We start from the raw sequence: 12,361 nt of genomic DNA, 5'->3' as shown, positions 1-12,361 counted from the left end.
TAGCTCCTGTGGACTACATTTCCTTCAATTCCTGTACCACCAACCACCACCACCACCACCACCACCACCACCAACAACAACAACAACACACACACACACACAACTTAGAAAAACTTTGCAGTTTAATTCTGAGTACCTGCTCCAATTCATAAGCCTTTGCCTTATCCTCATCTCGATCTGCATTCTTCCGATAGGCCAGGCCCAAACCCCACACAGCCAAAATGCTGTACACATTATCCCGGACCCAGGCATCTTTCTGATCATTGCTGGCTGGAAGTAAGCCAGTCACTGGATTCTGCGAGACCAAGAAAAGCATAATGGATTGTCACTTAGGGGCTTGGATGTTCAACTTCCCCACTGCTGAATTTTATAACCTCTTTTGACAAAGTGGAAGCAAATTCTCTCTTGAGTAAAAGGAAAGAGCTGGCAGATGCCTAACATTTTGAAATGTGGGTAGTATTAAAAGGAAGGCAGAGTTTTAACTTTCCTAATGGAAAGTACAAACTACTGACAAAAAAAAAAAAGCATAGAAGGGACAGAAAAATATAACCATTAGTATGTATGAAGTACTTCAGTTCTTCACAATCATCTAGTCTCAGGGTGGTTACATTTTCCCCTACCTGTGTTTGGAAAGAGTGGAAGGAAATGACACCCTTACCTGAGGTTGGTTGGGGGGGGAGGGGCGTAAATAAACGCAATAAAGAAGTTTCAGCATACTTTCCAGCTCTGTCCTTCTACTACAGCACTAGTTTGGGAGATCAAGGTTGAGGCCTTCAAAGCCAAGACTCAGGACGCATGCGCATAAACTCTGGTTCGCCCAAGGTGATTCTTGATTACCACAGACATCCCCTCACTAACCTGGTGGCACAGGATGGTCTGATGCACCAACCTAGCGTAGCCGTCCAGTCGGACGCCCGAGTTGCTCCTGCTTCTCATAGCGCCACGTTTCCGATGCTCTTAGGGAAACCGCCCGGGGGCAGCAGGGACTGTCCTACAAAGAAAGGAGTGCCTGGCGCTGTAAAGTCCTTCCAGCTCTAGTGCCTGGGGCCCCTATGCCCACAACTGCAGCTACCCACCCCCCGCCCCGCGACAACGCACCGGCCGCCAATTCCTGCCACCCTTATGCCCCTCCAGCCTCTATGAGTGGCTGCTGCATCCTCTGCACAACTCCCAGAGACCACCCGGGCTGGGAGCCCCGCGGTCTCAGCACTGCCTCCACTTCTTGTGAGCGCCAGCTGGAGGCGGGGCGGCTGGCTCCGGACCCGCAGCTGCGCACTGCGCGCCTCTTTCCCCTCCCCCCCCCCCCTTCACCGAGGGCGTCCCAGCCAAGTCCAGGGTGAGGAAAGTGTTCCTGTGGATATAGAAAGTATAGCTGCAGGCAATATGATCTCCGAGGTTTATTTTCTGAATATTTCCAGTGACTTTTCTAGTTTCACACACTTGCTGTGCACAGTGTGTAGAGGAAGCTGTTTATTCAGGTTTCTGGTGCCTGAAGAGTTATTTCGGACCTAAAGGGAAAGACTCATAGTCGCGCTCCAGTTCTAAAAGAATTAAAATGTTCAGTGGTTACTAAATTTTGTTTTTCACTTTAGGAAAAAAAAAAAAGAAAGCTCAGATTGAACTCACTCCGACTCCTTTGCGGCTCTGTTGCTTTATTGCTCCGAAACTGAGTGAAGCAACAGACTTAGGAAGCAGGAGGCAGTAGCTCGCTTTGGGGGTAGCTGGGGAGCAGTGCCTGGGGGTGGTCTTGGCTGGCTAGTACAGGACACAGATTATATAACTGCTTTAGAAGGCTCCCTCTGCGAATGTAGGCCACAAGGCTGAGGGAACAAAGACCCAATTGCAAATAAAGGTAAGAAAAGGCAGATAGGAAGAAAACCCTCAGATACTCCAGATCTCTGCCCTTGAAAGAATCGGTCTGCTGGGTCTTTCTTGCCTCCCTTTCTGGCTCCAACTCAGTCCCCTCTCTTGATCTCTGCTGTTCCAAACCCTGCCTGTCTTTCAAAGTTCAGCTTAAGTATCACCTGTTGTCTGAATCAGGAATAAGAGAATTAAACCGATTGACCTTTCAAGTTAACCAACTCTGAGGATCTGTGATTCTAAGCTTTCCCTAGTCACTTCACAAACGCCACTGTGATTTTGTACATTTCAATTTATCTTTAAACATAGCCTTGCTACAATGCTCCCACCATTCCAACCCTGACTTTTACCCCTAAACTGCCATAAAGCTGGGCACCTAGGATGTGACTAGCAAATATTTGGCAATGTTGGTGGTGAAGAAGAGGCACTGCTCGTCCAGGTTTGGAACTTTCAGATCCAGTCTCTAATCCAGTTAGATATAGTGATACATACACTTAAGAATTCTCAAGCAGATTGTTTTAGTTGCAATCACAGTTTGCAACCACTATGCTTGCAAACTGCATGGCTGGTGATTAATAAGACCAAAGTGCACAGGGAAAGAAAATGTTTTGTCAGAAAAAGCTACTTTATTTTGGAGGATGAATACTAGGCTTCTAATTCCCTCCCCTCAGCCTATTGCTTAAAAAAAATTTTCTCTGCCCTTGTCCTATTTTTTAAATTCATTTATTCATTTTCTACCATCAAGGTTATGGCTAAGATGTAATGTCTGCATGTCTCCACTGTTCCTGGCAGTCATTTTTATGATAGAGGACAAGAGACAGAGAAAGGGGGGTCGGGCGGTGGCTCAGTGGGTTAAGCGCATGTGGCGCAAAGTGCAGGGACCGGCGTAAGGATCCCGGTTGGAGCCCCTGGCTCTCCACCTGCAGGGGAGTCGCTTCACAGGCGGTGGAGCAGGTCTGCAGGTGTCTATCTTTCTCTCCCCCTCTCTGTCTTCCCATCCTCTCTCCATTTCTCTCTGTCCTATCTAACAACGAACGACATCAACAATGGCAATAATAATAACCACGATGAGGCTACAACAACAAGGACAACAAAAGGGGGGGGGGAATGGCCTCCAGGAGCGGTGGATTCATGGTGCAGGCACTGAGCCCAGCAATAACCCTGGAGGGAAAAAAAAAAAAGAGACAGAGAAAGGGAGAGAGGGAGTGAGGGAGGGGGGAAGAAATACACTTGCAACAGTACTCCACTGCTCATGAATTTTCTCCCTGGAGATGAGCACCAACATCTTGAACCCTGGTCCTGGTCTATTGTATCATGTGTACTCTACTGGGTAAACCCCCCACCTGGTTTAGCCCTTATCCTCTTTAAGCAACATCTTTCTCTTTCTTCAAGTAATGATTCCTTTAAAATGTTTTTTAAATAGTGCAGCGGGTTAAGCGCACGTGGTGCAAAGCGCAAGGACCGGCATAAGGGGTCCTGTTTCCAGCCCACGGCTCCCCACCTGCAGGGGAGTCACTTCACAGGCAGTGAAGCAGGTTTGCAGGTGCCTATCTTTCTCTCCCCCTTTCTGTCTTCCCCTTCTCTCTCCATTACTCTTTGTCCTGTCCGACAATAACAACAACAACAACAACAACAATAACTACAACAATAAAGCAACAAGGGCAACAAAAAGGAATAAATATTTTTTTAATGATTTTTAAAAAAATAGTAAAGCATTATGCACTCTCTAAAGAATTCATGAAGTATAGAAAAATACAACAAATCACCAGCAATCCTAACTCTCTCACACACACACACACACACACACACACACACACACACACACACACCTCTCTCAACATTTTTGTTTGTTTTTGTAGCTCCCCCCACCCCTTCTACATGGTACTGAATACCAGTGTTTGGTGCTCACCACTTGAAAAGCCAGTATTTAAAAAAACAAGTCTGGGTCAAAGGAAAATGAGTATATTTTTAGTTGCCAGCTACCTGAGTAGATAGGAGAGTCATGCATCCAAAAACCATCTTCCTGTCAGACTGGGGTTTTAGGGTTTTACAGGGATAGAAAGGGAGAGGGACATTGGAGAAAGGGCAGTGTGCCAGTGAGGGTGAAGGGATCTAGTGGTCAGGTCATTTCTCTAGCACCAGTGGTCAGTGTATTCAGCCCAGAGTGCTGAGTGAAGTTGTTAAAACAAATTCAAGATAGCATTAATGTAGAGTTGGGTGGGGTGCACAGGGGGTAAGTACACTTGTTGCCCTGTGCAAGGACTTAGGTTCAAGGCCCCAATCTCTACCTACAGGGGAGAATTTTCACAAGCAGTGAATCAGGTGCTGCAAGTCTCTATCTGTCTCTCTTGCTTTCTACCTTCCCCTCCCCTCTCAATTACTATCTGTTCTATCATATAAAGAAGAAAAGAAGATCTCTCTCCTTTTCTCTGTGTCTCTTTCTCTCTGACTCTATTTGAATGAAAAAAAATTGACCTCAGGAATGGTGAAGTCACACATGTGTGAGGCCTTGGCTCAGTGAAAAAAAAATTAAATTGATTCTTATCCTGCTCTGTGACATGCACAGACTCCCCACCCCAACCCCATTATTTAGAAGTATCAGTCTATTAGGAATTCAAAGGTAGGAAATCATTAAGACAAGTAACTGCTTGTTACCAACTGGTCTTGAATGAAATTGTGTTGGTGCTTTTAAACCTTTGCCCAGAAGTAATCTGTCCTAAGAAACTTGATCTCAGAAATCAGGCGGTAGCACAGTGGGTTAAGCGCATATGGCGCAAAAGTGTAAGGACTGGCATAAAGATACCGGTTCAAGCCCCCGACCCCACCTGCAGGGTGGGTCACTACACAAGCAGTGAAGCAGGTCTGCAGGTATCTGTCTCTCCCCATCTCTGTCTCCCCTCCTCTCTCAATTTCTCTCTGCCCTATCCAACAATATCAATGGCAACAATAACAACAACAAGGGCAACAAAATGGAAAAAAAAATGACCTCCAGGAGCGGTGGATTCATAATGTAGGCACCATGCACCAGCAATAATCCTGGAGGCAAGAAAAAAAAAAAAAAGAAACTTGATCTCCTCCATGTCCCTGAACTGGGAAAACTCAGCAGTTGACTCATGTTGATTATTCTCATGAGAAACTAATGCATGAGAATCATGATATTGGTTGATAATGAGAAATAATACTGTGACTAGTCATATTGGCTTCACTCCCACATCCCCATTTAATAACATGTCAACATTATTATCATTACATTTAATAAAATATCCATATCCTCTTTAATAATATATAAGCCTTACTCTATACCAAATATTATTTCATACAATAACCCTGTGATGTGGATACTATCATCAGCCCCATTTTAGAATGGAAAAGTTAAGGCACCCAGATCAGCTTTGTTCATGTTGGCTCCATTGATCTCTCTTTTCTCTGTATCCATGGCTATCTGACACATTCTTTCTTAGCAACATGGAAATTATCAATCAAATCAAGTCACTGATTTTTGAAACTGACATATTTTTTGTTTAAATCATTATACATAGATTTTTACAGCTTGATTCTTGAGTAAAATTTACCTTGAAAGTTTCTGGAAATATTTTATTTTTACTTCTCATATCACTTGGGAGTTTTAATCCTACTAACTTCTAAAATTCCAAAATTCTTAAAAACTTAACATCTCAAATATTTTCCAATATTTCCAATATTACTGCAGCATTTACATTGATGTCTGCATTAATCTTTCCAATCGTAGCTGCCCTATGGTTTAACTATTTTCTTATTATTAATTAGTAATATATTATTAAATATACTGAAAAACAATCAACATGCTATTTCCTTTCCATTATTCCCTAGTCATTCTTTAGTTATATATATATGTGTGTGTGTGTGTGTGTATGTATGTATATACATATATATATATATGTATATATATATATATATATATGTAACTCGCTCTTATGTTGAATGTAGAGAATTGAAACACAAGAAGCGGCAAGGAAAAAAAAAGGAATAGTCAAACCGTCCCTAAAACTTTGAGAACTATGGGGGATGTGGTAGGTGCAGTATTATAACTACACACCTGTAATCTTATAATTTTGCAATCTATTAGTTCAATAATGCACATTTGTAAAACAATAAAATAAAATTTATATAAGTGATATATAAGAATATTCTTCACAATAAGGTAAATTATAACAAATAAAGTTGAAGTTTCCTATCTTCCAGTTAGTATCCATTATCTTACTTAAGCATGTTAACCATTATTACAGAATTAACATGTATTCTTCCAAATTTTTCCCTATGGATTTACATATACATATGCATATATATAATATTGCTGCTTTCTGTGTGTTCCTTTAATTTAAACAACATTGTATCATTCCTATCATTGTGCAGATTTCTGTATACATGCAACATTGGTATATGGAACTTTAGTGATTTTATTACACAGAGATCTACCTCATAACCAAGCATTTAGTTTGTTTCCATGTTAGAAAAAAGGTACTTCAATTGCACATATATGTGTCTTCTTGTGAATACATACAAAATTTTGGAAATTGTTTAAAATTTTTATGGGGCCAGGCAGTGGCACATCCGGTTAAGCACACATAGTACTAAGCTCAAGGACCCACCAGGGATCGAGATGTGATCCCCTGATCCCCACCTGCAGGGGGACACTTCACAAGTAGAAAGGCATGTCTTCAGGTGTCTCTCTTTCTCTCTCACTCTCTATCTCCCCGTCCTCTCTTAATTTCTCTCTAATCTATCCAATAAAATGGAAAAATGACCACCAGAAGCTGTGGAGTTGTAGCCGTGGTACCAAGCCCCAGCAATAACCAACCCTGGAGGCAATAAATAAATAAATAAATAAATAAACTTCTAAAAATCATTAACTTTAACTGTATGGTGCTTTGCTATGTGTGCAACCCAGGTTCCAACACATTGGAGGTAATTTCAGTGCTATGGTTTCTTTCCCTCAACCAGGTGTGCCACCAGCCAGTCCCAAATTTTAGCTTTTTTATAAACAAATCTGAAAGAGATATTGTACATTTTCCCATACATAAAACTATTAATATTGTGTTCTCTCATATTGCTTTTACTTTTACTGGATTCAAATTTGGAAGTTTTTCTCCTTCTACCTTATTTTAATAAGTTCTGTGATGCTCCTCTTAGAAACTTTGCTTGTGAATTTATTTGGAAGAATGTCCTTTCTAACAGCAACGATGATGAACAATAAGGGGAAAAAATGTCCCAGGAGCAGTAGATTCCTAGTGCAGGCACAGAGCACCAGCGATAACCCTGGAGGCAAAAAAAAAAGAAAAGAAAAAGAGAGTCTACAAAAATGTCCTTTGCAGATATACTTGAGGATCTGGGATGAGGTCATTCTGGATTTTCTCTTTTAAGTTTATTTATTTATTTATTGGATAAAATCAGGAATGGCGATATGGGTGGGGAAGATAAAGAGGAAGAGAGAAAAAGAGACACTTGCAGCACTGCTTCAGTACTATGAAAGCCTTCCCCTGAAGGTCTGGAACAAAGGCTTGAACTGGATTCCTTGTGCATTGGAACTTATGTTCTCTACCAAATGTGTTAGTTACCTCCCAGCCCCCATGCTGGATTTTCTTAGTAGGCTCTAAGTCCAATAAATGTCCTTATAAGAAAAGAAGAGTCATGGGGTGGTGACGCACCGGGTTAAGCATACACAGTGTAAAAGCACAAGGACCAGTACAAGGATCACCATTCAAGAACCACACACCCCCTCCCCACCTGTAGGGGGTTTCGCTCCACAAGGGTTGAAGCAGATCTGCAGGTGTCTCTGTTTATCTTTCCCTCTTTATTGGCCCTCCCCTCTCAATTTCTCTCTGTTCTATCCAATAAAATGAAAAAAAATAATGCCCACCAGAAGCAGGAATTTGTAATGCTGGCACCGAGCCCCAGCGATAACCTTAGAGGAAGAAGAAGGAGGAGGAGGAGGAGGAGGAGGAGGAGGAGGAGGAGGAAGAGGAGGAGGAGGAGGAGAAGGAGGAGAAGGAGGAGAAGGAGGAGAAGGAAGAGAAGGAGGAGAAGGAGGAGAAGAAGAAGGAGAAGAAGGAGGAGGAGGAGGAGTATGAGAAGGAGAAGAAAAAGAAGAAGAAGATGATGATGATGAAGAAGACGACGACGACGACAAATAGGAAAATACAATGTGAGTCAAAGGCAAGGATGGAAGTAATGTATTTACAAGCCAAGACTTCAGCAGCAATGAATTGGGCATTTAGGATACTTCCACACTTTGGCTATTGTGAATAATGCAGCTATGAACATAGGAGTGCATGTGTTCCTTTGCTTTAGTGATGAATAGATTTAAAAAAAAAGTCATGACATCTACAGGGATAGGCTCCTAAGCTAAACATGGGCCCCAGATCAGATCAAATCGATGGTATTTGCAGTCAATAATATTTATACACCTTTCTCATATTTGAGAGCTATTCTCTTCCCTGATCCAGCTTTCTAGGCCCCTTTCCAGCCATGACATCATCTCCCCAGGCAATAACTTGGATCCACCTGCATATCAGATGTCAGGCTCAGGAAAAAAAAAAAAAAAACTATTATAGTCATGGGTTCTTTGGAATATATACAAATATAACTATCTAAAAAACTGAGACTCTCCAACTCGTCATCTGAACTATTCCAGCCTTTAGGTTCATGATTAGTCAACAATTTGTTTGGCTCTACCTGTTAACTCTTCTTTCAGCCACCAAGGTCCAGGTGCTAACATGATGCCAACCTGATTTCCCTTGGCAGACAACCCCACTAATGTATCCTGGAGTGCCATTTTCCAGAACCCTGCCCCATTAGTGAAAGAGAGAGACAGGCTGGGAGTTTACATAGACCTGTCAATTTCCATGTTCAGCAGGGAAGCAATTGCAGAAGCCAGACCTTCCACTTTCTGCACCCCAGAATGACCCTGGGTCCATACTCTCAGAGGGATAAAGAATAGGAAAGCTATCAGGGGAGGGGATGGGATACGTAGTTCTGGGAATTGTGTGGAGTTGTACCCCTCTTATCCTATGGTTTTTGTCAGTGTTTCCTTTTTATAAATAGAAATTTTTTAAAAGTCAAGACATATATATGTGTATTGAATATATATATGTATATATATATATATATATTCCAGTGGCATACTACTCTGCAAATTAAAAAATTATTGTGTCATTCAGAACAGTATGGATGGAAGTGGAGGTGATTATACTTAGTGAAGTAAATAAGGAGGTTAACAACAGCTATAAGATGGTTTAATCCATATGTGGTACATAGAGAATTTAAAAAACAGAGAGGAGGAGGAAGAGTAAGAAGAGGAGCACGAGGATGAGAGAAATGGGAAGAGAGAGGAGGAGAAAGAAGTCAGATTGTCTCAGATTGTAAGAACTGCAATGGTTATTATTGGGGGTCGGGGTAACACAGAACTTAGTTGGTAGATAAACTGTATAATTTTATAATTCTATAAACTACTACTAATCACTAATAAAATTTTTAAAAGAAAAAAATAAAAACATAAAAGGAAACTGTGAGAGAGACCATGAACAGATTCTCCCTCAGAAACTCCAGAATGAAACAGCCTTGCTGAAACTTTGATATCAGGCTTCTGGCTTCCAGACTGTTTGAGAGTATGTTTCTGTTGTTTCAGATTACACAATTTCTAATGATTTGTTATAGTACCTCTAAGCAAGAAATAAAGCCTTTCTGCCTATAAAATCTAATGATATAATTCATTTTCCTAATACTTTTACTGCTTTGTTTTTATGTATAATTTTTATATTTGATTTTGAAAGAGTGATCAGATACACTATTTTGCATGTGACCATCCAGTTTTCCCAACACCATTTACTGCTGGCCAGGCTTCCCTGGACTGAAGACCCCACCAATGTGTCCTGGAGCTCCGCTTCCCCAGAGACCCACCCTACTAGGGAAAGAGAGAGGCAGACTGGGAGTATGGACCGACCAGTCAACGCCCATGTTCATTGGGGAAGCAATTACAGAAGCCAGACCTTCTACCTTCTGCAACCCACAATGACCCTGGGTCCATGCTCCCAGAGGGATAGAGAATGGGAAAGCTATCAGGGGAGGGGGTGGGATATGGAGAATGGGTAGTGGGAATTGTGTGGAATTGTACCCCTCCTACCCTATGGTTTTGTTAATTAATACTTTCTTAAATAAAAAAAATAATAATAAAAATTAAAAAAAATTTTTTAAAAGAATTTCTTCTTTCTCCATCTAATACTCTTTGTTCCTTTGTAATACATTACTTGTTCTTATATGTGAGGATATATTTCGAAGTTCTCACTTAATTTCTGTTAATCTATGCATACATATTGAATTCCAGTATAACACACTATTTTTACTACTATAGCCTTATAGTTTAGTTTGAAATTGGGGAGCATGATATTCAATTATATTTGTATTTTTTCCCTCATTATTGCTTTGGCAATTCTTTGTCTTTTGTGGTTACAAACAAATTTCTAAGTTTTTAAAAAATTTTATTTATAAAATGGAAGTGTTGACAAGACCATAGGATAAGAAGGGTACAATTCCACACAATTCCTACCACCAGAACTCCATATCCCATCTCCTCCATTGAAAGCTTTCCTATTCTTTATCCTTCTGAGAGTATAGACCCAGGATCATTATGGGGTGCAGAAGGTGGAAGGTCTGGCTTCTGTAATTGCTTCCCTGCTGAACATCAACGTTGACAGGTCTGTCCATACTCCCACCACTTCTCTCTCTTTCACTAGTGGGGCAGAGCTCTAGGGAAGCAGGGCTCCAGGACACATTGGTGGGTTCATCTGCCCAGGTAAATAAGGTTATTGTCATGGTAGCATCTGGGACCTGGTGGATGAAAAAAAGTTAAGATACAAAGCAGAACAAATTGTTGACTAATCATGAACCTTAAGGCAAGAATATTGCAGATGAAGATTTGGGGTCTCTGTTTTGGAAGAAGCTAATACATCTATTTTAGGTATATTCTAAGGGGCCCATGACTTTACTACTTTTTGCCTGAGTCTGAGAAAGAAGAACAGAAAGGGAAACTCAAAGCAGGATTTGACTGAATTTGGAGTAGGGCACCAAAGTAAAAGTCCTGGGTTGAGGGTGAGGGTGGATGTTCTGCTTCAAGGGGTGTGTTTGGGGGGGGTGGGATGGGACACAGTCTTTTGGTGGTGGGAATGGTGTTTATGTACTCTCCTATTAATTTGTAGTCTTTTCAATTGTAATGTAACATTGCTTATTTAAGATCTTTCCTCTTTGTGAATGTAGGCCTTGGTTTCTATGAACTTCCACTTTGTATTACTTTTACTTAATACCATTGGAGCTTACAGCCCTCCTCATCAATTTTAGAAATTTGTAAAAACAATACCACTTTTAAGTATTTATCCAAAGGACAGGAAAACACAAATTTGAAGGGACATATTCACCCTATACTCAAACCTGCATTATTTACAATAGTCAAAGACTGAAAACAGCCTACCTATCCATCAACAGATGACTGGATAAAGAAGTTGCCAAGTGTTCCTGTCTTTCTCCCAGTGTTGCCTGGATAGCCTCCCAGAACCATGACCAAGCCATCTCCTGAGAGTCACTGCTGCTCACAAAGGAGCCAAGCTCAGTCACATGAAGTCCCGTGAGCAAGAGGCTACAGAAGGAACTGATGAACCTCATGATATCTGGTGATAAAGGAATTTCTGCTTTCTCTGAATCAGAAAACCTTTTCAAATCATTGGGGACCATCCATGAAGCATCTGGCACTGTATATGAAGACCTGAGGTATAAGCTCTCCCTGGAGTTCCCCAGTGGCTACCCCTATTACTCACCCACGGTGAAGTTCCTCACACCCTGCTACCACCCAACATGAACACCCAGGGTAACATCTGCCTGGACATCTTGAAAGACAAGTGGTCTGCCCTATATAATTTCAGGACTAGCCTGCTCTCCATCCAGAGCCTGCTAGGAGAACCCAGTATTGACAGCCCTTTGAACACACATACTTCTGAGCTCTGTGAAAGTCCCACAGCCTTTAAGAAGTATCTGCAAAAAACATACTCAAATCAGGCCTTTGGTCAAGAACATTGACCTGCACTTTCCAGCCTTTCACTTTGTAGTGTCTTCTTATGTTTGCCTTGGATGGTCTGTTCTTTACTGGCATCTACATAAGACTCTATTTTAAACTGTGGTGTGTGCATGTGCGTTTGCGTGTGTGTATGCAAAGTCTCTTGTTAAGTCCTTGTGATAAATATATTAAATAAATAAATTTGAAGTGTTTTGGAAGAAGGAGGAGGAGGAGACAGAGAATAGGAAGAAGAAGAAGAATAGGGGCCGGGTGTTGGCGCACCTGGTTGAGCAAACATGTTACAGTGCATAAGCACCTAGGTTCAAGCCCCTGACCCCCATCTTCAGGGGGAAAGCTTTGCGACTGGTGAAGCAGGGATGCAGGTGTCTCTCCCTCTCTATCTTCCATTCCCTCTCAATTTCT

At 41.5% G+C, this 12,361-nt stretch overlaps 1 protein-coding gene and 1 pseudogene across 4 annotated transcripts in view; one reads left to right on the top strand and one right to left on the bottom strand.

The window, feature by feature from the left end:
• The window catches only part of PHKA1 (phosphorylase kinase regulatory subunit alpha 1), a 254,836-nt gene extending 253,598 nt beyond the window's left edge, over positions 1-1,238 (bottom strand). For 3 of the 4 annotated variants that reach the window (XM_007526062.3, XM_007526063.3, XM_060182855.1), the window contains exons 1-3: positions 1,099-1,238; positions 859-991; positions 137-295 (exon numbers count right to left, since the gene is read on the bottom strand). In XM_007526062.3, coding sequence (XP_007526124.1) covers positions 137-295; positions 859-936 — 237 coding nt within the window. In that variant the 5' untranslated portion in view covers positions 937-991; positions 1,099-1,238. The remainder of the gene's footprint in view (positions 1-136; positions 296-858; positions 992-1,098) is intronic. The other variant, XM_060182856.1, reaches the window with a different exon arrangement.
• Positions 1,239-11,515: 10,277 nt separating this feature from the next.
• On the top strand, positions 11,516-11,961 carry LOC103116214 (ubiquitin-conjugating enzyme E2 C-like; annotated as a pseudogene).
• Positions 11,962-12,361: the final 400 nt, after the last annotated feature.

Source organism: Erinaceus europaeus, chromosome X (genome assembly GCF_950295315.1).
Source record: "Erinaceus europaeus chromosome X, mEriEur2.1, whole genome shotgun sequence".
NCBI classification, from domain to species: domain Eukaryota; kingdom Metazoa; phylum Chordata; class Mammalia; order Eulipotyphla; family Erinaceidae; genus Erinaceus; species Erinaceus europaeus.
Note: the sequence above shows the minus strand (reverse complement) of the source record. Positions and strands in the feature narration are given on the sequence as shown.